Source organism: Salmo salar, chromosome 01, assembly GCF_965601325.2.
Source record: "Salmo salar chromosome 01, fSalSal1, whole genome shotgun sequence".
Classification (NCBI taxonomy): Eukaryota; Metazoa; Chordata; class Actinopteri; order Salmoniformes; family Salmonidae; genus Salmo; species Salmo salar.
The window spans coordinates 8,394,588-8,421,635 of NC_138291.1; the positions used below are offsets into that span (position 1 = coordinate 8,394,588).

Sequence of the window (27,048 nt, forward strand, 5' to 3'; positions counted from 1 at the left end):
AACCATGACAATAAGGTAGCACCAGAGGGCAGTAGAACAGCAGACTGTAACCATGACAATAAGGTAGCACCAGAGGGCAGTAGAACAGCAGACTGTAACCATGACAATAAGGTAGCACCAGAGGGCAGTAGAACAGCAGACTGTAACCATGACAATAAGGTAGCACCAGAGGGCAGTAGAACAGCAGACTGTTACCATGACAATAAGGTAGCACCAGAGGGCAGTAGAACAGCAGACTGTTACCATGACAATAAGGTAGCACCAGAGGGCAGTAGAACAGCAGACTGTAACCATGACAATAAGGTAGCACCAGAGGGCAGTAGAACAGCAGACTGTTACCATGACAATAAGGTAGCACCAGAGGGCAGTAGAACAGCAGACTGTAACCATGACAATAAGGTAGCACCAGAGGGCAGTAGAACAGCAGACTGTTACCATGACAATAAGGTAGCACCAGAGGGCAGTAGAACAGCAGACTGTTACCATGACAATAAGGTAGCACCAGAGGGCAGTAGAACAGCAGACTGTTACCATGACAATAAGGTAGCACCAGAGGGCAGTAGAACAGCAGACTGTAACCATGACAATAAGGTAGCACCAGAGGGCAGTAGAACAGCAGACTGTTACCATGACAATAAGGTAGCACCAGAGGGCAGTAGAACATAACATGAGAAAATCTACTGCAACTGTAGTTGGAAACAAAGCCATAGTTTGAGTTCCTGCCCGGGTTAGATGCGTAGGTGTTGCATTGCAGATTGTTATATCATATGATGTGGTTAGCTGCTATGTTAAACACCTATCGAGGCGTGGTGAGATCTGGCATTCGTCTGTAATGCAGTAGGGCAGGAACTCGACCGTATAGAGACGTTGGAGCTGGACGCCATGTTGTTACCTCTGAACATTCCATTTACCCATTCATGAGCTGTGATGTTCAGACATTTCCATCAATTGCTATTGGACAATCTTGACCAGAAATCTGTGGCCACATGGTTAGAATATCGGCACCTATAGCCAACATGTCAAATATCAGTGGTCGCCAACATGTCAAAGCTATGATCCACCTCTAGCTATTTGGAGTTATTTGTGAACAAAGCCAATGTTCTGACACAGTCCGAGGTCTCATTGGTACACTTCCAGTTATAGAATATCTGTTTCAGCCCGTTTTCTACATTTCTTCAAAGCAAGTTTATCTAAACAGTCAAGGGACATAGAACATACTTCAGAATATTCTAAACTTTCCGCAATGCATCCATGTTTCCTGACATTAATCAACATTTTAAATGTTTAAATCTCCTGTGGGGGGATCCGTCTCCCAGCGAGATAATATTTATCAAAAAAATGTCCAAATGTATCCCACAGTAAATTTAGCATTATGCTTATACTGACAGTGTCTGTTTCTGCCTTGTGTCTGTGAGGCTATGTCTCTGATTGGACTGTGGTGTAAAACATCCTCAATCCCTCTGTGGCAAATTAAAGATACACACACACACACACACACACACACACAGGTAGAGGATTAGAGCGACATCGGTGCTGTTCTCTTCAGAGTGACTGAGCTGCTTTAGATCCGGTGGCCTGGAGCCAATGCGGCACTCCTGGTGCACACACTACACACAAAGATACACACACACACACTACACACACACACTACACAAAATCTAAAGGGACCTCACTCCCCTCTTCACAAAATAGTTAGTCTTTATCTAGCTAGATCTTTTCCAAATCTAGTCAGTGGAAATCTTACGCATGGTACCTTTAAGCAGCAACAAATTTCAACTAAACAGTATTTTTCGTTTAAAATATTTTATTTTATTCATTATTATACATTAAAATACATTAGAATCTTAATTTGAAACTTTACATGGTGTTCCCAAGGTTATGTCACAGAAGAAGATTGACAGCCGAACGGACCAATAGCAGCATAGACATGTCCCACAGCACCACCAACCAACCAATAGGACTTTATGATTGACACCCAAAAATAAAAATTAAAAAAAACACAGACTCCTTAGACTCTGAGCCTGAGAGAATCGTAGTGCACATCTCTGTTTCAACCCTGTGTAAAGATATGTTACAACATAGATATATAGATATGAGAACTTCGCTCTCTAAACTACAAGTGTCAAAGTCCATCCTGTTTGAACATATCCATGAATATATTCAATACATCCAGATAACCCTTCAGTCAAGTACGACGACAACAACAACAACAACAACAATACCAGCTGTACCGCTAATAATGAGATTAAAGATAGAGATAGAGTGTCTCTCTTCTCTCTCCCTCATCTCTCTTGTCACCATGGTTGCAGTACAAGCCAATTTATGCTTGATCTGAAAATAAATGTGGTCGGAGGCTCTGAATGGACGGTGTGACGCGATTGCAGAGCCTCCGGAGGCGCGCAGAGGCCAAACGGAGCTCTTTACCGCATCGCTGTGCACCTCCCAAATTCTGCACCAATGCGTAGGGTTCCGTATAGCTCCGCATTGACATGATTGGTTAACGGTAGGTGGGGGGGCGTGAGGTCCTGTATAAACACAAACTCACTTCCTTGACAACTTCCTTGACAACAGCTCTGCGCTGCTACCGCGAAGGGCAAGAAGAATGAATGCCCTGACTCCTGCAGAGTCCGTATCACCGTAAATGTTGTTCCGTGCCAATGCAGACGTCGGATTGACCACGCAGCACCTTTAAGGCTTTAGTTTAAGTCTTGAGTAGATTCAGTGATTACCGTCCCACATGGTTAAATACCTGGGAAGCTCCTGCGTCATGTCGCCTGACAAAACAACTAAACGCAACAACACAGACGCAGATCAGGGGTGCGTTACCTTGACAACTCAACAACAATAACAACCTTCACGGCCCAACCATGGACAGAAAGCAGACACTTAAACAAGGTTCGGTACTAGTGATGAGCGATTAACCGAAATGTAGTTATTTTTTTTTATTATTAAACAACTAATTGACTTAAGTCTGTTCAATTACATTTTTTTTTTTAATAAAAAATAAATTGTGAGCCCAACACACCGTTTCTCTAGAGAGAAATCAAATCATTCAAGAGAAATAAAGTCAAGAACTATGTGGGACACTGGGCTGAAGGGAGTTGTAGTTTTCATAGACGTTGGTTGTTTAGCAACAAAACCTAGGCGTTCGCAACTGTGGGGCAAAACAGACAGGGTTGGCTTAGATTGTTGACAACATGTAAGCCATTTTTCGTATCCAATGTTTATTGAAAACATAAATAAATGTGTTGGTGAGCTAGCGAATTTTTGCCAAATTAGCATTGACATGAAATCAGTAACAAGACGAAATGAGCTGAAACGAGACACATCCAGAATCCCCACACGTCAGTTTCTTGTCATTCTTGCTAGCAATCTGGCCATCCAGATACACCAGAATCACAACAACAGGTTGACTTCTGGCCCACGGAAGCGCGCACATCGTTTTCGTGATATCAGCTATACCCATCTATAAAGAAAATATTCAACTTATTAGTTCAGTGCAGAAACGTGGTAATGAACTACAATGCCCATAATCCATTGCGCCTGTTCTTTCCTGCTCCAACAGTGACGGAGACACGTTTACGCCTGCTCTGTTAGGTTAGATACACACAGACCGCAAAGACCGCAATGTACACAACACAATGACAAGAGGGACAGACAGTTGGTGAAAGAATGCCTTATCTACTTTGATGAACTAGTAAAATGATTGTCAGACAGCTCTGCGGCAAACTTAGGCAGGCCAGCTAAATAGGATGACTAAAGACAGTACAGTATGGGGAGTACAGATATAATATTAGATGGGCTGGCTGGCTGGCTGCTACTGCCTGAACAGATATGAGACCATGACTTTAAAGAATGAAAAATAATAAAATCATTAAATAAAACCTAAGTAAATATACACAACTGAAATATTGTATTATTTCATAGTAATTTCAATATGTTCTATTGGTGTCTACCCAATGTGGACCTGACAGAGTCAATGGAATATTTTCTACATGTTTTGGCAATTGAATGTTCACTAGTTTAGGCTTTGGAATTTCTATTAAAAAGCAACAAAAAAAATATATATCCTTTTAATTACATGATTTCATAATGCATTTAAAATATGTTTTAATTATCGAAATTGAAATGGAAAAAAAACATGATTTATATTTTAATAATCGAAACGAAACCGAACCAACTTCAAAAAGCACTAATCGCTCAGCACTATTCGGGTACCAAACATAAGGAAGTTGTCTGTCATACACCCATCATGATCGTTCATACAACCCTCCTTCCCTGAGATTCTCATGTCAGTCTTCAAACACTGAGCTTCCGAATGACACTACAGTAATCTTATCAAGTATACATACATGGTTTGTTGCTTATAAATTATATAAATATATAGTTTGGTTGTTACTTTGAATACATTCCCGCAATGCCTATTGTCACAGGGAGGTATATGTTTATGGCTAAGTGATACAAGTTAACCTGTATGTGATGTCAGTACCTTGTGCTCTCAGCATTGTGTGCTCTCAGGTTAACCTTTCCAAACTAAAGCATATTTCTGGCTGGGACCCAGAAGGAATTGGTCTCCACTTGAGCCCTGTTTGGGGAGCACCGCTCTAGAGTGTAATTCTGTTTAACAACACACCTATTCACAAACACAAAATACGCATATCATCATGAAGTCCGAAATATACACCCCTCTATACAGTAGATAATATACACCCCTCTATACAGTAGAGAATATACACCCCTCTATACAGTAGAGAATATACACCCCTCTATACAGTAGAGAATATACACCCCTCTATACAGTAGATAATATACACCCCTCTATACAGTAGAGCATATACACCCCTCTATACAGTAGAGAATATATATATCCCTCCAGGAAAATAAAATCAGACATAAATACAATTTGTTTCTAGAAATATACAAATATAATTTTCACATGACATCTTATGGTTTGTAATATTATGATTGTTTCAAGTTTCAGTTATACCCTTCCATAACAATAACAAGTACATGCCACTCTGACTTGGCAAAATCTACCTTCACCTGTGCAATACCTCCGGTATAGATATTCTTAACCTAGAGAGGGGATTATAAAGTGCTTTATGTGACTGTGATGCTTACAGATCTAGGACATCCAGTTCTATCTTCTGTGATAGAACTGGACGTCATAGATCATTACTATGTCCTGTGAGGGTTACATTTCTAGATCATCTAGTTCTATATCGCTCTCTTTGGGTTTTCTGCGTTTGGCTCTGGCTGGAGATCGGCTCCTCCTCTGGCCTTTCCCCCCAGACCCCTCACCTGCAGACGCCATCTTGTGTCCATCAGAGACGGTTTTCTTGGTCTCTATGGGGGTTAAAGAGCGCATTGGTGAAACTGTGTTCTCCATAGATCCTGGTTGGGACTCCACAGAGGTTCTGGTCATCTGGCTTATCAGGGGGATTTCTCTGTTTCCCTCTTTCACCTCTTCATTCTCTTCTTCAGGATTCAACTCCTCCACAGCATCCTCTACCCCCACATTGCCCTCTGTGCCTTCCTCAAGAGTCTCTCCCTCTGCTCCCGTCTCTCCCTCCTCCTCTCCACTTGTCTCTCCTGCTGTGTTTTCATTCTCTTCCTCCTCTTCTTCCACCTTGAATTCAGACACCACATTGTTCTCCTCTGTCTCCTCTCCTCCATCCTCCTCCTCTCCTCCTGTTTCGTCCTCCTCAGCTGTTCCCTCTCCTGTCTCTACTCCCTCCTCTCCCTCCTCCTCACCCGTCTCCTCCCCCTCTCCCATCTCTTCCACCTCTGCTGGTCCATCAACAGTGTTTTCATCTCCTCCTGTTTGATCCTCCTGCACTGCTTCAGCGACCCCTGCTGCTTCCTCCTCCCCTTCTACTAACTCCTCCCCCTCTCCAGTCTCCTCTGCCTCCACGCCATCTTCTCCTGAAACTTCACCTCCCATCTCTCCTTCATCCTCCTCCTCATCCTCTGTTCCCTCCACCACTCCATCCTCCTCCTGTTCTTCAGCCTCTATCTCCTCAGCTATTTCCTCAGCTATCTCCTCAGCTATCTGCTCCTCTACTTCCCCCATCACAGACTCAGCTCCATCACTCTCCTGTGCTTCCTCCTCTCCCTCAGTCACTCCTTCCTCTTCCTCCTCAGGGATAGCTTCCTCTATGACAACAGTTGGTATAATATCCTCCTTGGTCTCTTCCTCTTCCTCGTCTTTGTGTACCACCTCTAGATTCACACCCTCCTCTTCCTCTTTCTTCTCCAATTCCAGGCGATCATTGTTCTCCCCCTCCGTGGGGCTAGAGGGTGCAAGAGGCTTTGGGTCTTTCTTCATCAGCAGGATCTTACGCAGATCAAACGCCACCATCACCGGCGCTGTGGTGACCACAGCCTCCATTTTGATTTGTTGGACATCCGCCTTCTTCCGTATGCAGGCGTCGCAGGGACAGTACTCATCCTCACCCTCGCTGCGCTGGTCACTAACATCCGCTCCCGAACCCTGCTCCCCGTCACTCTTGTTCACTGACTGAACCTTCATGACCTTCAAAGCACAGTCAAACTTTATTAGGAATGTATGCAAAACATGACAATACACTTTACAATAAATTTGGAATTCAAATATATTATGTAATAAAGTCTTACTTAAAAGTTTTTAAAAAGCTGTTAAACTAAAATAGTAACTTTGTTACTGCGTGACTTTAAAGGTGATTTAGAAACCTCAGGTGTTGGCCCCTCCCACCTTTAACCTCCGCCTCCTCTGGTCTGTAACGGTTGAATCCCGGGACAGGATAGGGGGGCGCGGCACGCCCCCCCGCCCTGCACGCCCCCGGATCTTCCTCAGCTCACGATCAATGCTGGTCTGGATCCTTTTCTTCACCTCGTCTCTCAGCTCAGTGATCATAGTGTCCAACATCACATTGTTGTCTAGGTCCCAACGCACCTTCACAAACACAACAGTATTATCAAGATTATTCATAAAAAAAATTATTGTGATGAATATGATGATGATTCATGTTGTTGTATCAGTACCTTGAACTCAGCCATGGCGTCGACGTAGTGGGTCATAAACTGTTTCTCCAGCTTCTTTAGCAGGTTGAGAACCCAGACCGGGTCAGGGTCCTGGGAGACACGCTTGGTGAGCATCGCTCGTTGGACTGACAGGGGTGTCCCTGAGCTGGGGGTGTCCTCCGGGGTGTCTCTCTCTATGTCAGTGGGGGACTTATAGGCCGTGCTGTTTGAAGAGGATGAGCTTCTTGGGGCTTTGAGGCTCTCAGGGGTCTGCATCATCTCACCTCTCCCTGCGTGCGACTCTGAGATCGTCTCATCCTCCCCTGGACTGCTCTGTACTCGGCTGGCAATGTCTGGGGTGGCCGTGTCTGAAAGCAGCTCTGCTGATGCTCCTTCCCCTCCCCCTCCCTCTGTCTCTCCCTCTGTCTCTCCCTCTGTCTCTCCTACTCCTTCCTCCCCTCCCCCTCCCTCTGTCTCTCCCACTCCTCCCTCTGTCTCTCCTACTCCTTCCTCCCCCTCTCCTCCCTCTGTCTCCCCCTCTCCTCCCTCTGTCTCTCCCTCTCCTTCCTCTGTCTCTCCTGCCTCCCCTCTCTCTGTCTCTCCTGCCTCCCCCTCCTCTATCTCTCCTGCCTCCCCCTCCCCTCCCTCTTCCTCTCCCTCTGCTATGGGAGTGATGTCACCCGCTGTTTCATCTGGTTTGCCTTTCCCAGAACCCCCCGACCCAGCTGAGCCAATGCTCAGGTCCACACCAGAGTCTTTCAACCTCTCCTTCCCCTCTTCCTCTCCCTCTTTCCCCTTCCCGGGGTTGGGCTTAGACAGCCACAGTGACTCTAGTATATCCATGACCTCTTGGTATCGCTGGTCCCTGTCAGGGCTTGGAGCTGCAGCTGAAAGAGAGGGCGGGTCGATGAGCTGCAGCTGGGCCAGACAGTCCAGCAGACCTTTAGCAGAGGAGCTCAGTCTGCGTCCATACACAGGACTTATCTAGAGTAAAGGGATAGAATTAGGAATAAATTGTATGAATTTATTTATTTTTTTCTCTCCCTGAAAGTCATACAACCATGACTATGACACAATAAAAGTATGAAATTAATAATAGTTTAAAAGTATGAAGTATATAAGTAAAACTATAAAGTATACTGCTCAAAAAAAATAAAGGGAACACTTAAACAACACAATGTAACTCCAAGTCAATCACACTTCTGTGAAATCAAACTGTCCACTTAGGAAGCAACACTGATTGACAATAAATTTCACATGCTGTTGTGCAAATGGAATAGACAACAGGTGGAAATTATAGGCAATAAGCAAGACACCCCCAACAAAGGAGTGGTTCAGCAGGTGGTGACCACAGACCACTTCTCAGTTCCTATGCTTCCTGGCTGATGTTTTGGTCACTTTTGAATGCTGGCGGTGCTTTCACTCTAGTGGTAGCATGAGACGGAGTCTACAACCCACACAAGTGGCTCAGGTAGTGCAGCTCATCCAGGATGGCACATCAATGCGAGCTGTGGCAAGAAGGTTTGCTGTCTGTCAGCGTAGTGTCCAGAGCATGGAGGTGCTACCAGGAGACAGGCCAGTACATCAGGAGACGTGGAGGAGGCCGTAGGAGGGCAACAACCCAGCAGCAGGACCGCTACCTCCGCCTTTGTGCAAGGAGGAGCAGGAGGAGCACTGCCAGAGCCCTGCAAAATGACCTCCAGCAGGCCACAAATGTGCATGTGTCTGCTCAAACGGTCAGAAACAGACTCCATGAGGGTGGTATGAGGGCCCGACGTCCACACCGTGCAGGACGTTTGGCATTTGTCAGAGAACACCAAGATTGGCAAATTCGCCACTGGCGCCCTGTGCGCTTCACAGATGAAAGCAGGTTCACACTGAGCACGTGACAGAGTCTGGAGACGCCGTGGAGAACATTCTGCTGCCTGCAACATCCTCCAGCATGACCGGTTTGGCGGTGGGTCAGTCATGGTGTGGGGTGGCATTTCTTTGGGGGGCTGCACAGCCCTCCATGTGCTCGCCAGAGGTAGCCTGACTGCCATTAGGTACCGAGATGAGATCCTCAGACCCCTTGTGAGACCATATGCTGGTGCAGTTGGCCCTGGGTTCCTCCTAATGCAAGACAATGCTAGACCTCATGTGGCTAGAGTGTGTCAGCAGTTCCTGCAAGAGGAAGGCATTGATGCTATGGACTGGCCCACCCGTTCCCCAGACCTGAATCCAACTGAGCACATCTGGGACATCATGTCTCGCTCCATCCACCAACGCCACGTTGCACCACAGACTGTCCAGGAGTTGGCAGATGCTTTAGTCCAGGTCTGGGAGGAGATCCCTCAGGAGACCATACGCCACCTCATCAGGAGCATGCCCAGGCGTTGTAGGGAGGTCATACAGGCACGTGGAGGCCACACAGACTACTGAGCCTGATTTTGACTTGTTTTAAGGACATTACATCAAAGTTGGATCAGCCTGTAGTGTGGTTTTCCACTTTAATTTTGAGTGTGACTCCAAATCCAGACCTCCATGGGTTGATAAATTGGATTTCCATTGATTATTTTTGTGTGATTTTGTTGTCAGCACATTCAACTATGTAAAGAAAAAAGTATTTAATAAGATTATTTCTTTCATTCAGATCTAGGATGTGTTGTTTAAGTGTTCCCTTTATTTTTTTGAGCAGTGTATATAACCCTATGAGAAAAAGAGTTGGAAAATACCTATACTTTTCACTGGAAAGTAAAAGTATACCGGGAAAAGTCTAGAAACAGGAAATACCTCCGGTAGGGAGCTGCATCGGCCCAGTGTAGGGCTCAGTAGAACCTTCATTACTGCCACAGATGAGTGGCAGCTCCGAGGCAGCTCTGATTCTTTACTGAGGAACAGGTGGCGAGGACAAGCGGAAGTGATGTCATTGGCGGGCGGGTCTGGGTCAGGGCAGAAGCCAGCGCACTCGGAGCACTCTCCCCCCTCTTCTCTTCCCTCCTCCCTCTCTTCTTTTTCTTCCTTCTCTTCCTCCACTGCTGCTCCCTCCTCCTCTCCCCTCTCTTCCTCCTCCTCTTCCTCTAGGTGCTCTGCAGCCTCCTTAACTTCCTCTTCCACTTCCTGTTGTCCTGGTTCAGCTGTGTTCTCCTGTTCCTCTTCCTCTTGTCCTGGTTCAGCTGTGTTCTCCTGTTCCTCTTCCTCTTCCTGTTGTCCTGTTTCAGTCGTGTTCTCCTGCTTCAATTCCTCTTCCTGTTGTCCTGTTTCAGCTGTGTTTTCCTGCTCCACTTCCTCTTCCTGATGTCTTGTTTCAGCCGTGTTCTCCTGCTCCAGCACTGTGGTCTCAACTGGTTCTTGTTTCTCCGTAGTCTCCTCTCCTCCCTGTCCCTCTGTTTCCCCTCCTTTCTCCACTGCTTCTTCTCCTTCTTCTTCTGTCTCCTCAATTCCCTTGTTCATCTCGTCTTCAGGGTTATCCATGCCGCCGTCGGCAGGTATGCCTCTCAGCCAATCACTGACAACGTCGTTGGGCAAGGTGTTAGGCAGACAGAGGGGATCCAGCTCATCTAACTCTGCCTCTTCCTGTTTGGGTTTCCTGCTACTCTGGCTCTGTCCACTCTTCCCACTCTCAGTGAGGCTAACCTTTGACCCTGTAGGGCTGGAGGGGCGCAAGGCGGCCATGTTCCCCTTGAGCAGGTCAGCAGCTGACAGGAACTGGGAGAGGAGGCTGTCACTGATGCTGGCCGTCTCCAATTGAATGGTGGTACTGGGGGACAGGGAGGGAGGGTCTCTCGCTCGCGGTGACTTTGGTCTGGAATTCCTTTCTATCACCGTCTTCACAGAGCGAACGCTGCCTGTGTCACTCTGAGCTTTGACTCTGTGACCTTGCCCTTTCACTTGTAGGAAGTCGGAGGCGCTTGTATTTGGACTCTCCTCCTCCTGGGCATCGCTGGCCTTCTCAACTTTCACCTTTGACCTGGTGGAGCGGGCGGAGGAAGCAGACGCAGGCCTGGAGTCTCCAGCTGCTTTAGCAGGGATCTTAGAGCGCACGCTGGACGCTTTCTCCCCTGTGACATCATTTCTGACTTCATCAATTCTGTCTGCAGCCTTGCAGGCGGCTTGACTTTGAGACTGTTCATTGGCTGTCTCGGTGGTGGCAGGCAGTGTTTGATTGGTAGGTTTAGCGCTGGTCTGTGATGTTCTGGAGAGGGGTCTGGTAGGGGAGGAATCTGCTTTACATTTGAGTTTTGTGCTCATGGTAGATTTCACACTGCCTGTCTCAAGGTCATCTCCTGTAGTGCTGGGGACAGGTCTAACACCTCTCTCTTTTTTCAGGTGCGGAAACATACTTCTGTTACTTCCATTAGACTTATTAGATGTACTGGACTTAGCTGAGATGTGAGATTTTGCCGACATGGCGCTAGCTGGTCTCTCCTCTGTTTTCTCTCCCTCACGGTCAAACTCTGTTGTTTCAATGGCAGGGACGTCTGCTGTTTTAGGTGCTGGAGAGACCGCTCTAGTACTTCCACTATTACAGGTGGACTTGTGAGACCTGCTGGACTTTGCTGAAACGTTGGATTTAGTCGACATGGCACTCGCTGGTCTCTCTGTCCCCTCTCCCTTCTCGTCTCCTCTGGTGGTCTCAACAACAGGGACATCAGCTGGCGTTTTAGCCCTCCTACTACTGCTGGACTTATGAGACCTGGTGGACTTGTCAGAGGTGGTGGATTTAGCTGACATGGCACTAGCTGGTCTCTCAGATTTCTCTTCCTCTTTGTCTCCCTGCTCTTTTTCACCTGTCGTCTCAATAGCGGGAATATCTTGAGCCGCTGGAGAGACCGCTCTAGTACTTCCATTAGAGGTGGACCTGTTAGACCTGCTGGACTTTGCTGAAGTGTTAGATTTAGCTGACATGACACTGGCTGCTCTCTCTTTCTCCTCTCCGACCTCGTCTCCTCCTGTTGTTTCAATAACAGGGACATCGGCTGGTTTAGAGCTTGGAGTCTCAGCCCTCCTGCTGCAGGTAGATTTATGAAGCCTGCTGGACTTGACTGAAGCACTGGTTTTAGCTGAGATGGCGCTCACTGGTCTCTCATTTTTGTCTCCAGCAACAATTGTATCATCAACCGTCTCCTCTCCCCCTGTCGTCGTAATAACAGGGATGTTTTTAGTCCCTGGTGTCTCAGCCCTGACATTCCTAGTGCAGGTAGACTTGTGGGATCTGCTGGACTTTGCTGAAGCACTGGTTTTAGCGGACATGGTGCTCGCTGCTCTCTCTCCCTCCTCATCTACAGCAGAAGCTGGTACCTCTGGTGAGTTGGGAGAAGGGGCACGTTCAGCTGGTGAGTTGGGGGAAGAGGTGCGTTCTGCTTTGCTGCAGGTGGACTTATGAGATCTGCTAGACTTCACTGTTGTTTCAATAGCCAGGATGTTAGCCCCTTTAAAGCTGGAAGAGACAACCCTCTCTGAAGGTTTGGTAGACTTATGAGATCTGCTAGACTTAACTGAAGCGTTCATTTTAGCTGGCATGGTGCTCGCCTGTCTCTCCTCTGTGTCTCCTGCAGCAGCAGATCCATTCTCATCTCCTTCTGTTGTTTCAATAGCAGGGATGTCTTTAGCAACAGGTGTCTCAGCCCTAACACTCCTACTACAGGTAGACTTGTGAGACCTGCTAGACCTGACAGAAGCCCTGATTTCACCTGACATGGATGCTCTCTGTTCCTCTGTGTTCTCTGCTGGATCGTTGACTGGCGTTTCACAAGCGGCTGGCTTTGGAGAGGTAGCTTTACGGGTAGACTTATGGGACCTGCTGGACTTTGCTGAATCACTGGTTTTAGTTGACCTGGCGCTCGCTGCTCTCTCCTCTCCCTCCTCATCTACACCAGGTTCAGTTTCTGGTGCCTCTGCGTTGGGGGAAGGGGCCTGTTCTGCTTTGCTGTAGGTGGACCTGCTGGACTTTGCTGAGAGGTTAGATTTAGCTGACATGGAGCTCTCTGCTCTCTCCTCTGTTTTCTCACCCTCTTCTTCCTCTTCACCTTCACCTGTTGTCTCAATATCAGGGAGTTCAGGTGTGTCAGAGCTCACAGAAGCAGCCCTAACACTCTGACTAAAGGTAGACTTATGACATCTGTTGCTCTTTGCTGAAACACTGGTTTTATCTGACATAACACTGGCTTCTCTGTCCTCTGTCTCTGCTGCTCCTGTATCCTCAGCAGCTTCTGGTTCTGATCTGGGAGATGCTGCCCTCTCTGAAACTTTTGTGGACCCATCTGTTTTGCTACAGGTGGACTTATGAGACCTGCTAGACTTGGCTGAGAGGTTTGATTTAGTAGACATGGCACTTGCTGGTCTCTCCTCTCCCACCTCGTCAGTAGCTGGTGCCCCTGGTAAGTTGGGGGAAGGCGCCCGTTCAGATTTTCTGCCGTAGGACTTATGGGACCTGTTGGACTTTACTGAGAGGTTACATTTAGCTGACATGGCACTTGCTGGTCTCTGCTCTCTTCTCTCTTCCACTTCTCCCTCTCCCTCCATCTCTTCCTCCATGTCTGCAAGGGATTCTGAAGCCTTAGACTTATGGGAGGTTCTGGAGTTCCTGCCCTTGACTGAAGAGAAGGATTTGGCTGAGAGGGCACTGGTTGCTCTCTCCTCTTTCTCCCCCGCTTCTCTCTTCTCGCCAACCTCCACCTCTCCCTCCTTCCCTGCATCCTCTCCCTCCTCGGGCAGAGACAGATGTGACATTCTGCTGGCTGCTCGGCCCTCTTGGTAGTAGTGGGTACAGTTGGACCTGTTGGTCCTCTGAGAAAAACCGGACTCATCTGAGCCACCCGAGAGTCCGCTCCCTGACCTCTCCTCTTCACATTTAGATCGCTGTGACCTCTGTGAAGGGCAGGATGCAGGGCTGGACCTATGGTCACACCCGCTACAGTGAGGACACACAGTGGACCCCATAGACCCCACTGACCCACCTGATCCCCCGGAGAGACCGGTGTGAGTGGACATTACGCTGACTGCCCTCTCCTCCTCATCATCTTCATCATCTCCCTCCTCTGAAGCCACAGGGGTTGTGATTCTATTGAAGGTTCTAGATCTGTGGGAGGCGTGGCTGTCCGCCCTCTCCTGGTCGGCCTGAGGGGTGACTTCTCCACCACGGCAGGAACACGAGTGACAAGAGCGCCGGGAGGAGGCTCTGCTAGCCCTCTCCTCACCCATGTCACACCCTTCCTCTCCCCCCTCTCCCCTCTCCTCTCGCTGTGGGGTAGGAGCAGGGCTGTGTTTCCTGCTCCTGGAGGAATTGGACAAGTGGCTGGGAGGTCGCGGAGTCAAAGGGAGCGGTTGTGGGGGATTGTTGCTATGGCAGCAGCGTGAGGCGCTGGGCGGGAGGGCATCCACATCTTCCTGAAGCGCCTGGAGTACGTGGGAGGAGCTAGATAGAGGACGCTCCTCCACCTGGTTGTCTGTGGCACTCAGATTGAGCTCGCTGCGGCTGCAGCTGCGGCTGACTGTACACACCTCTACCATCCCTCCATCCCTCTCCACCTCCACCCGACGCTGTACCTCCTCCCTGACGCAGCACTCCTGGACAACCCTTCCGGGCTCTGAACCCTCCTTGTGCATCGCCCGTCTCCTCACCACCCTGCTGGAGCGGCAGGAGGAGGAGGAGCTAGAAGAGTGGATGTGTCTAACCCTGGAATGGGAGTGCTTAGAGGTCTGGATGTGGGCGGGGTTTTCCCAGAGGTCATACTCCGGGTCAGGTCTCTGGTAGCAGCAGGCACAGCGGGGCTGTGGCTCCTTCAGGGAGCGCTGTGGAGGCTTGGGGGCGTAGTCGGCATCTTCAGCAACACAAAAAGCGTAGTCAGGGTCCGAGCAGCTTTCCGATTGGCCCTGCTATAGGAAACATAATGATAACAATAGATTTTATTTGTAAAGCACCTTACTGAAACGAATAAAAACATATAAAAAACTGGAGTAATATAAAACAAGAACTCAAAAAGGCATATCAAAGTGTACCTGTAGGTAGCAGGGCTGGGCTTCCCTGAGCGGACAGCAGTCATTGGTCAGAGAGTCAGAGGGAGACTTCTTAATCTCCGTGGACCACTGAAGCGTCTCATCGTTGTGGAGATTGAACCGCACCCTCATCTCCACAGACAGGCTGCCATCTTTGTTCACCAGCACACGTTTCTCTATGTCATCGTTCAGCACCGCCTCCCTGCCGCTGTGGGAGTGGGGACAAGTGCTGAGGCCGTTAGCGTAGGACTTCTCAGAGGAGAGAGAGAAACGGGTGGAGCGGTTTGAAGAGTCTAAACGAGGATGGATGATGCTCTTCTTAGTCTCCAGACCAAAGTTCACTACCAGGAGAGAGAGAGAGGGGGGGGAGAGAGAGAGAGAGAGAGCGAGGGGGGGAGAGAGAGAGAGCGAGGGAGGGAAAGAGAGAGAGAGCGAGGGAGAGAGGGAAAGAGAGAGAGAGCGAGAGAGAGAGAGAGAGAAATATAGGGAGGAAAGAGAGAGAGAGAGAGAAATAGGGAGGAAAGAGAGAGAGAGGGAGGGAAAGAGAGGGAGAGAGGGAGGGAAAGGTAGAGCGCAGGGGTGTGTGTGTGGGAAAAAAAATGAAAGGAAACAAAACAGAGAGGAAATATTAGTCGCCATGTTCACTGGATATTCAACAGTAACACACACTACCACTCACAGACAAACACATCACGACCTACCGTTCTTCTTGTTGTCGTGTCCCTCGCTGCAGACACTAGACCGTGACCCTTTTCCGTTACCAGGTGAGCGGGCTCCAGTACCGGGGGAGCGGGCCCCGTTTCCAGTTGACCTTGGTCAATCAATCAATAAACCAATCAATCAAAATAGAATAGAATAGAAATGAATAGAAGATATTCAAATAGAATAGCAGTGTTTCTATAAACTAACCGCGTCCCCAGTCCAGGAAGTTTCTCCTCAGAGCTCTTGGTTACGTACTCCAGCAGCAGAGGTCTGAAGGGCTCTCGACCCACACACACCAACACACCTGGACACGTCATCAGGCTCTGTGCACTGTCAATCTACACTCGCACACACACGCACGCACGCACACACACACACACACACACACACACGTAAGTGCGTATAAACTTTAACACACCTGGGCATGTCAGGCTCTGTACAGTACACACACACCCCCCCCCCCAACACACCACACACTCCCATCCCCCCTCCCCAAGACACTACACACTCCCATCCCCCCTCCCCAACACACTACACACTCCCATCCCCCCTCCCCAACACACTACACACTCCCATCCCCCCTCCCCAAGACACTACACACTCCCACCCCCCTCTCCCCAACACACTACACACTCCCATCCCCCCTCCCCAAGACACTACACACTCCCATCCCCCCTCCCCAACACACTACACACTCCCATCCCCCCTCCCCAACACACTACACACTCCCATCCCCCCTCCCCAACACACTACACACTCCCATCCCCCCCCCCAAGACACTACACACTCCCATCCCCCCTCCCCAAGACACTACACACTTCAGCCTTACCTCCCTCCCATCCCCCCCCCAGCCTTACCTCCTCCCTCCCATCCCCCCCTCCAGCCTTACCTCCCTCCCATCCCCCCTCCAGCCTTACCTCCCTCCCAACCCCACTCCAGCCTTACCTCCCTCCCATCCCCCCTCCAGCCTTACCTCCCTCCCATCCCCCCTCCAGCCTTACCTCCCTCCCATCCCCCCCTCCAGCCTTACCTCCCTCCCATCCCCCCCTCCAGCCTTACCTCCCTCCCATCCCCCCCTCCAGCCTTACCTCCCTCCCATCCCCCCCTCCAGCCTTACCTCCCTCCCATCCCCCCCTCCAGCCTTACCTCCCTCCCATCCCCACCTCCAGCCTTACCTCCCTCCCATCCCCACCTCCAGCCTTACCTCCTCCCTCCCATCCCACCTCCAGCCTTACCTCCTCCCCCATCCCCCCTCCAGCCTTACCTCCTCCCTCCCATCCCCCCTCCAGCCTTACCTCCTCCCTCCCATCCCCCCTCCAGCCTTACCTCCCTCCCATCCCCCCTCCAGCCTTACCTCCCTCCCATCCCCCCCCAGCCTTACCTCCTCCCTCGCATCCCCCCCCCAGCCTTACCTCCTCCCTCCCATCCCCCCCTCCAGCCTTACCTCCCTCCCATCCCCACCTCCAGCCTTACCTCCCTCCCATCCCCACCTCCAGCCTTAACTCCTCCCTCCCATCCCACCTCCAGCCTTACCTCCTCCCCCCCCATCCCCCCTCCAGCCTTACCTCCCTCTCATCCCCCCTCCAGCCTTACCTCCTCCCTCCCATCCCCCCTCCAGCCTTACCTCCTCCCTCCCATCCCCCCTCCAGCCTTACCTCCTCCCTCCCATCTCCCCTCCAGCCTTACCTCCTCCCTCCCATCCCCCCTCCAGCCTTACCTCCTCCCTCCCATCCCCCCTCCAGCCTTACCTCCTCCCTCCCATCCCCCCCTCCAGCCTTACCTCCCTCCCATCCCCCCTCCAGCCTTACCTCCTCCCTCCCATCCCCCCTCCAGCCTTACCTCCCTCCCATCCCCCCCCCAGCCTTACCTCCCCTCCCCCAACACACCACACTACCAGATGTACCTTGCGTCCCTCCAGTGTGTATAATTTCCTGACGTGACACTGCATCAGTTCTGAGATGTCTTCCAGAAACACTCGGAGGCTCCGGGTCGAGCGGCGGTTCAGAACCACACTCCTCCTCACCGCAGGGTCGCTGTTTCTGACCAATAGGATGCGCCGCTGCCGTGTAGGGGTGTGGCTTGGAGCAGTGGGAGGGCAAGGGTCTTTTGCTGGTCGCTGTGGCACTCGGCGGCTGTAGTGGGACACACACACCGTGAACACGCCCGCACCGTGAACACGGGCACCGTGAACACGCCCGCACCGTGAACACGGGCACCGTGAACACGCCCGCACCGTGAACACGGGCACCGTGAACACGCCCGCACCGTGAACATGCCCACCGTGAACACGCCCGCACCGTGAACACGCCCGCACCGTGAACACGCGCACCGTGAACACGCCCGCACCGTACACCAGTGGAGGCTCCTCAGAGGAGGAAGGGGAGGACCATCCTCCTCAGTGAATTTCATAAAAATAAAAATAGTGAAACATTTAAAAACATTATCCTTTTTTAGATAAAAACTAAACTATATACATTCACATTTCACCAAATAATTTATGAAAACCCTGTTTTACAATAAAGGTCAACAGCCCCTGTCTGTCAGCATGATTACTCACATCTTTCTCTCGATCCCTGTGCACCTACGTTGTAAACTTTCATTCATAGGCTAGGTTGTAGCAACCTCATGATGGGTATAGGGACAATTAGAGTATCATGTAGTAGCCTAAACCTATCGATGTTACATTGAACTGGGTGAATGGAATATGAATGACAGTCATCCAATATGCTGTAATAGAAATAAGGCCATGTTCATAAAAAAATGATAATCGTCCTCCTTCATCTTAAACGTCCCCTGAAAGTCACTGCCAATACACATGATAAACAACATACACACAGATATTCATACAAACACTCACCTGGGGTAGTGCCAGAGGGCGGGCCGTTTGCCAGCCAGCTCCATGTTGATTGGTTTAGCCTGCCGTCTGTCAGAGCAGAGGTAACACCCCCCATCCTCCAGCTGCTCTAGATGTTTAATACTGTGGATCCCTCTGGGGGTGGTGACCGTGCGTACCCCAAATGGCAGGGGCACCTACACACAGATACACGTTTAGGTTCAGCGCCATGTCAGAGGTTTAATGTGTGTGTGGTGTGTGTGTGTGTGTGTGTGTGTGTGTGTGTGTGTGTGTGTGTGTGTGTGTGTGTGTGTGTGTGTGTGTGTGTGTGTGTGTGTGTGTGTGTGTGTGTGTGTGTGTGTGTGTGTGTGCTGACCTTCTGCGACAGGTCGTCCAGTAGTGCGTCAAAGCATTTGAAGCTGCGTTTGTGGACCGCCATCCTCACACCTGCAAACTTATCGTCGCCTCTCTTGTAGAAGGTGATTCGCTTAGCTGGTGGCGCGGCGATCACATGGGAGAGGTGAGAGGCGGAGGGTGGCTGCAGGGGGAGAGGGAGGGGGGAGCCATCTTCAGACTGGGATCCATGGGGGTCCCACAAACCTGCTGGAGCCGACTGCATGCTGCCCTCTCACATACACCTAGAGAGAACACACACACACACACACACACACACACACACACACACACCACACACACACACACACACCCACACACACACACACACACACACACACACACACACACACACACACCACTGTCAACACATAACCCACTTAACACACACAGGCTTGGGAATGAAAAACAGCAACCGCCCAAATCCTGGATGTAGATAAGCTGTCCAGAGCACCTGGCACAAAGCACCTGACACAGAGCACCTGGCACAAAGCACCTGGCACAGAGCAGCTGACACAGAGCAGCTGACACAGAGCAGCTGACACAGAGCACCTGACACAGAGCACCTGACACAGAGCACCTGACACAGAGCACCTGACACAGAGTAGCTATCCATAGTAGCTGACACAGAGCAGCTATCCAGAGCTGCTGACCAGAGTAGATAACCTATACACATGACTGTGACTGGCTGTGGATATGACTGAATGTATTCAGGGTATAGACTGCCCATATCACTTGATGTTTGGGCGTAGCCCTTGGCCACCAATAGAGGACCACAATGGAAACAAGTCTCTTGACTTTTGAGTGTATCCTCTGCAATTTTTTGTATGTATCTGTTGCCTGGTGTGACATTTTTATATCTTAAATTGTACAAATAAAATATTCAGCCACCAGATGATTGTTAATTAGTCTCAGACTGGTCAATAGTTTAATACGTTATAACTTATTGATGTATCACGATGGTACCAAACTCTCTATTTAAGCTCTGAGGAACATAGACTCCTATAAAACATGAAAGGAACACAGAATCCTATAAAACATGAAAGGAACACAGAATCCTATAACACAGAATCCTATAAAACATGAAAGGAACACAGAATCCTATAAAACATGAAAGGAACACAGAATCCAATAAAACATGAAAGGAACACAGAATCCTATAAAACATGAAAGGAACACAGAATCCTATAAAACATGAAAGGAACACAGAATCCTATTAAACAAGAAAGGAACACAGAAACAGGTGTGTATCCTGGATGAAAGTAACAAGGTAAAGAGGTAGGACAGCCCAGGCAGGCTATGTTTAAAGAAGTGTCTCTGTTGGTCGGACAATCCTATTTGGAACAGACTGTAAACAGGTAGCAGCACATGCTGAGATCAGCCCTACCTGCCCATAACACATTACATAAAGCCTATTTACACAGGTCAAACATGCACGCACACGCACGCACACACAAAATGTACTCTCTGTAACACAATATTTGCTACAAAATAATTCAAATAGGCCTATAACATTATAATGTTTCCATATAGTTCCAAAATGAGCAGTACGTTAATTACCATAGTTTGCATTGTAGGAAACTATGGTAATTACCAATAATTGAAAAATGTAATCTATTTTCAATCAATTCTCAATAAACAAAAAAAGAATGAATTGAGCTATGAATTGAAAAAGTTTAAATTCTTTTCACTAAAAAAATTCATTTTAGATTCAAATCACTTCCTGATTTGACTGTCTTCAATTAGAATTGACCCCAACCCTGTTAAGTACATGGCGATTTGCAACCGTACCATTGATTGAGACTAAGGCATTGAGATTAAACTAGCTACAGGCTGGCCAGACAGTCTGGTAGAACAGATGGTTGAGTGTGTTGGACCACGGGGCTGGCACCACCAGGTGGTTGAGTGTGTTGGACCAGGGGCTGGCACCACCAGGTGGTTGAGTGAGTCGGACCACGGGGCTGGCACCACCAGGTGGTTGAGTGAGTCGGACCACGGGGCTGGCACCACCAGGTGGTTGAGTGTGTCGGACCACGGGGCTGGCACCACCAGGTGGTTGAGTGTGTCGGACCACGGGGCTGGCACCACCAGGTGGTTGAGTGGGTCGGACCACGGGGCTGGCACCACCAGGTGGTTGAGTGTGTCGGACCACGGGGCTGGCACCACCAGGTGGTTGAGTGTGTCGGACCACGGGGCTGGCACCACCAGGTGGTTGAGTGTGTCGGACCACGGGGCTGGCACCACCAGGTGGTTGAGTGAGTCGGACCACGGGGCTGGCACCACCAGGTGGTTGAGTGTGTCGGACCACGGGGCTGGCACCACCAGGTGGTTGAGTGTGTTGGACCACGGGGCTGGCACCACCAGGTGGTTGAGTGTGTTGGACCACGGGGCTGGCACCACCAGGTGGTTGAGTGGGTTGGAATATGATGCTGGCACCACCAGGGTTGTAGGTTTGAATCTCACATGTGCTGCATATTCAATACATCTGTTAACTGTAAGACACTTTGAGAAAAAAATAACATTCTATTGAATTACACTTAAAGTGAAATAATCTGCTGTTTTAAAAGGTAATTTCCATGTAAAAGGACCCATGAGCACCAACATGTGGAGTTCATAAGAGAATGTCAAATTGGGTTATAAATGAAGAGTCTATATTTTTTAGGATTTTTTTATTTATTTAACCTTTATTTAACTAGGCAAGTCAGTCAAGAACAAATTGTTATTTACAATGAAAGCCTAGGAACAGTGGGTTAACTGCCTTGTTCAGGGGCAGAACAACAGATGTTTTACCTTGTCAGCTCAGGGATTCCATCTTGCAACCTTCCGGTTACTAGTCCAACCTTCTAACCACTAGGCTACCTGAATTAATAAGGCATATATAATTGTTCTAACCATTTATCATCCTACAAAATGAAATATGGCTTAAGGCTTTGATTTTTGGTTAAACAGATGGAAAAGTGGTCTTAGAAAACATCTCCCAGAAAAAGTCTTAATACACGTTGAATGTTTTAAATGTTGAAGTAAAGACCCCCTGCCAACTAATATCAACCCTTAGTTTTGGATCATTTTTTTTCTGCCTTTCTGTAAATGTAAGCCTGTGCCTTGGAATTATGTTACCAAAGACCCACATACCTTTAAGATATTTTCCACATTTTATGATAATGAAAGTAACAAGTAAAAAGTTAGAGCTTTAAAGGGTTACAAAGGGTCGGAAACTTTCTGGTAAATTTCCAGAATTTTTCCAGAAATTTTCCATGGGAAGTTAAGCCCGGGAATTTTGCTTAAATTCATTTTAAAAAATGTGCTTGCAACAGTGAACTTTTTTTGGTGAGATAAACATAAGTCAATTCTAGGTCTGTGGCATATTTTGGTTAAACTATCCCCAATTCAATGGAATTGCAACCCTCTGCATGCGCAGTGCATTCTTCCATCACACATACAGCTGATTCTCAAGATCTTGCACACGAATGAGATGCTATTGAGTCCACATTACTACACTGTCTGAGCCAAGGACTACATGCTTTCTGGTAAGTTTTGATTACAATACTGGGTGGGGTGAATATATTTTATATGACATACATAATTTTTTGTAAACTAGTAAATAGTAGCCTACAGCAAAGTGTGTTTAAATCTACTAAATCTAACTAACAATTTCTGCTAGTTAGTTTTTGCTACCATGTGGCTTTTAGCTTGCTTGAGCCTGCTAACTGAAGAGTGTTAATTCACCTGTTTCCATACATGTTTCATTTTAAAACATTTATCTTACAAAGGAGTTGTTTAATCTAACTGCTTAACTATTTATCTGTACATGGAAATTATATATATTTTTTTACAAATGTTTTTCTAATCTTTATAGGAAAATGCCATGCCATCTGATGTGTGGAGACATGTTACTTACTGCAGCTAATGTAGAAGGAAAAGCTGTGTACATTTGCAAATACTGTGCCAAATCATATATGTAGAATGCAACAAAGATGCAGAATCATCTGACCAAGTGCATAAAGTTCCCTCAGCGCTCTCAACAAGCAACCTCTGACAAAAGTCGCTCTACTTCTATTCGAGGTGAAAATGATGAATCAGACACCTTATCGATAGCAACAACTCATGGTCCTCCTGGAATCAGATGTTTTTTTGACTCAATGGAGGAATGTAGTCAGAGAAATGCTGATGAATGTCTTGCTCGAGCTGTGTATGCAACTGGTTCACCTCTGATGCTCACAGGCAATGTTTATTGGAAGATATTTCTGAATGTTCTTCGCCCAGCATACACCCCTCCAACCAGACATGTTTCATCTATTCATTTGCTGGATGCAGAGTTCAACAGAGTTCAAGTGAAGGTCAAGCAAATCATAGAGAATGCAGACTGTATTGCAATCATCTCTGATGGGTGGTCGAATGTTCGTGGGCAAGGAATAATTAACTACATCATCTCCACCACTCAACCAGTATTGTACAAGAGCACAGACACAAGGGACAACAGACACACCGGTCTCTACATTGCAGATGAGCTGAAGGCAGTCATCAATGACCTTGGACCACAGAAGGTATTTGCACTGGTGACAGACAATGCTGCGAACATGAAGGCTGCTTGGTCTAAAGTGGAGGAGTCCTACCCTCACATCACACCCATTGGCTGTGCTGCTCATGCATTTAATCTGCTCCTCAAGGACATCATGGCACTTAAAACAATGGATACACTCTACAAGAGAGCCAAGGAAATGGCTAGGTATATGAAGGGTCATCTACCTCACCAAGCAAAGTGAGAAGAATAAGAGCACCACATTGAAGCTGCCCAGCAACACCCGTTGGGGTGGTGTTGTCATGATGTTTGACAGTCTCCTGGAGTGGAAGGAGTCTCTCCAAGAAATGGCCATATCACAGTCTGACGATATGGACAGCCCCATCAAGAGGATCCTCCTGGATGATGTATTTTGGGAGAGAGTGCTAAGCAGCCTGAAACCTATAGCAGTAGTCATTGCACAGATTGAGGGAGACAAAGACATCCTGTCTGATGTTCAGACTCTGCTTGCAGATGTAAGAGAAGAAATCCGTACTGCCCTGCCCACTTCACTGTTGCTCCAAGCAGAGGAAACTGCAGTTCTGAAATACATCAAAAAGCGTGAAGACTTCTGCCTGAAGCCCATACATGCCGCAGCGTACATGTTGGACCCCAAGTATGCTGGCAAGAGCATCCTGTCTGGTGCAGAGATTAACAAGGCCTATGGTGTCATCACTACCGTGTCTCGCCACCTTGGCCTGGATGAGGGCAAGGTTCTTGGCAGGCTGGCGAAGTACATCCAAGCAAGGGCTTTGGGATGGAGATGCAATATGGCAGTCGTAACAACATATCTCATCAGCCACCTGGTGGAAGGGACTTTGTGGATCTGAGGCTCTTTCCCCTGTTGCCTCCATCATCCTCCAAATCCCACCAACATCAGCTGCCTCAGAGCGCAACTGGTCCTTGTTTGTGAACACACACACACCAAAGCACGCAACAGGCTGACCAATACAAGGGTTGAAACATTGGTGGCCATCGGGGCAAATTTTATGCTTTTTGAGCGTGACAACGAGCCATCCTCAACAAGGTTGGAAAGTGACAGTGAAGATGAGACCTCAGAGTCTGATGTTCAAGAGGTGGACATTGAGGAGGTCCAGGGAGAAGACATGGAAGCCTGAGAGGAAGACAACCAAAGCTTTAGTTTCTAGACTATAATTTTACAGATTTTTTGGGAGATGCGATGGATCATTGGGGATCATTCAATATTCCCTTTCTTTTGTTGTTCAGTGAAATCATTCCATGTGAAGAGTCAACTAATTTAATTAAAGTTCAATTCGTAACTAAATTGTTTTTTTTTTAATTTCTATTGGAAGGATTTAATCATTTTCAATTATGTCTACTTATGATAAGGTAAAAGGTTTATGTTTCTGTCTCCATATGATATGGTAAATATATCCAATGCAAAAAACATCTACATTTAAATGGTTTTAATATTAATTCCCATATATTCCCATTAATTCCCACAGAAAGTTTCCACCTCTGAATATTTCCGAAAATGTGCAACCGTAGGTAGAGCGATCAATTAGTAAAGGTAGAGCTATCAATTCGTTACAGGGTTTTACGGATATAACCTTTTTTATGAATAATTAAATTATTACATTTCTGAAAAATCGGTAACGGAATTTCTGCAATTGAATTGGCTACAATGGGAAATCTTAGTAGACACAAAGCACAGTTGGGTTCACAAGTTTGGACAGCACAGTAGAGTACAGTAAAGGATAGTAGAGTTTAGTTCAGTACTGCACAGCACAGTACTGTACAGTAGAGTAGAGTTCAATAGAGTACACAGATGAGCAAACTAGAGTTGGGTACACTATAATGTGCTGTATTGTACTGTACTATACTCTACTATATTTTACTGTACTTTATTCTACTGATCTCTACTGTGCTGTACTGAACTCTACTGTTCTGAACTCTACTGTTCTGTGCTGTGCTCTACTGAACTGTTCTGAACTCTACTATTCTGAACTCTACTGTGCTGTACTGAAGTCTACTGTGCTGTGCTCTACTGTGCTGTTCTGAACTCTACTGTTCTGAACTCTACTGTTCTGAACTCTATTGTGCTCTACTGTGCTGTAGTTTGATGTCCAAACTGCGGACCAACCAAATTTGGTATTTTTGGCGGGTAAAGCTCATATAAAATAATAGCTAGCGTGTAGAATAAAAATCACATATGCAACGGAGGATATTACCTATATAGGATTCAAAAGGCACTCGAACATCTGAGCTATCTTTGGTGCATGTGCATGGTAACAGTTGAATAAGATGAGAAAAAGAAGAAACCTGCACACTGTTCTTGATGGTATCACTGTTCTTGATGGTATCACTGCTCTTGATAGTATCACTGTTCTTGATGGTATCACTGCTCTTGATAGTATCACTGCTCTTGATGGTATCACTGCTCTTGATGGTATCACTGCTCTTGATAGTATCACTGCTCTTGATAGTATCACTGTTCTTGATGGTATCACTGCTCTTGATGGTATCACTGCTCTTGATAGTATCACTGCTCTTGATAGTATCACTGCTCTTGATGGTATCACTGCTCTTGATGGTATCACTGCTCTTGATGGTATCACTGCTCTTGATAGTATCACTGCTCTTGATGGTATCACTGCTCTTGATGGTATCACTGCTCTTGATGGTATCACTGCTCTTTTTTATTTATTTATTTTTTATTAATTTCACCTTTATTTAACCAGGTAGGCAAGTTGAGAACAAGTTCTCATTTACAATTGCGACCTGGCCAAAATAAAGCAAAGCAGTTCGACAACATACAACAACACAGAGTTACACATGGAGTAAAACAAACATACAGTCAATAATACAGTAGAAAAATAAGTCTATATACAATGTGAGCAAATGTGGTGAGATAAGGGAGGTAAAGGCAAAAAAAGGCCATGGTGGCAAAGTAAATACAATATTGCAAGTAAAACACTGGAATGGTAGATTTGTAGTAGAAGAAAGTGCAAAGTAGAAATAGAAATAATGGGGTGCAAAGGAGCAAAATAAATAAAATAAATAAATACAGTAGGGGAAGAGGTAGTTGTTTGGGCTAAATTATAGATGGGCTATGTACAGGTGCAGTGATATGTGAGCTGCTCTGACAGCTGGTGCTTAAAGCTAGTGAGGGAGATAAGTGTTTCCAGTTTCAGAGATTTTTGTAGTTCGTTCCAGTCATTGGCAGCAGAGAACTGGAAGGAGAGACGGCCAAAGGAGGAATTGGCTTTGGGGGTGACCAGAGAGCTATACCTGCTGGAGCGCGTGCTACAGGTGGGTGCTGCTATGGTGACCAGTGAGCGGAGATAAGGGGGGACTTTACCTAGCAGGGTCTTGGAGATGACCTGGAGCCAGTGGGTTTGGCGACGATTATGAAGCGAAGGCCAGCCAACGAGAGCGTACAGGTCGCAGTGGTGGGTAGTATATAGGGCTTTGGTGACAAAACGGATGGCACTGTGATAGACTGCATCCAGTTTGTTGAGTAGGGTATTGGAGGCTATTTTGTAAATGACATCGCCGAAGTCGAGGATCGGTAGGATAGTCAGTTTTACGAGGGTATGTTTGGCAGCATGAGTGAAGGATG

General features: G+C 47.6%; 1 protein-coding gene across 1 annotated transcript in view; it reads right to left on the bottom strand.

Annotated features, from left to right (window-relative positions):
* Positions 1-1,794: 1,794 nt before the first annotated feature.
* rp1l1a (rp1 like 1a) overlaps positions 1,795-27,048 on the bottom strand; it is a 28,869-nt gene continuing 3,615 nt past the window's right edge. Inside the window, exons 2-11 of the mRNA XM_045712036.2 lie at positions 18,891-19,152; positions 18,539-18,711; positions 17,585-17,813; positions 15,889-16,019; positions 15,681-15,790; positions 14,983-15,320; positions 9,775-14,859; positions 7,024-7,986; positions 6,734-6,934; positions 1,795-6,535 (exon numbers count right to left, since the gene is read on the bottom strand). Of these exons, the coding sequence (XP_045567992.2) occupies positions 5,195-6,535; positions 6,734-6,934; positions 7,024-7,986; positions 9,775-14,859; positions 14,983-15,320; positions 15,681-15,790; positions 15,889-16,019; positions 17,585-17,813; positions 18,539-18,711; positions 18,891-19,133 (8,814 nt within the window). The 5' untranslated portion in view covers positions 19,134-19,152 and the 3' untranslated portion in view covers positions 1,795-5,194. The remainder of the gene's footprint in view (positions 6,536-6,733; positions 6,935-7,023; positions 7,987-9,774; positions 14,860-14,982; positions 15,321-15,680; positions 15,791-15,888; positions 16,020-17,584; positions 17,814-18,538; positions 18,712-18,890; positions 19,153-27,048) is intronic.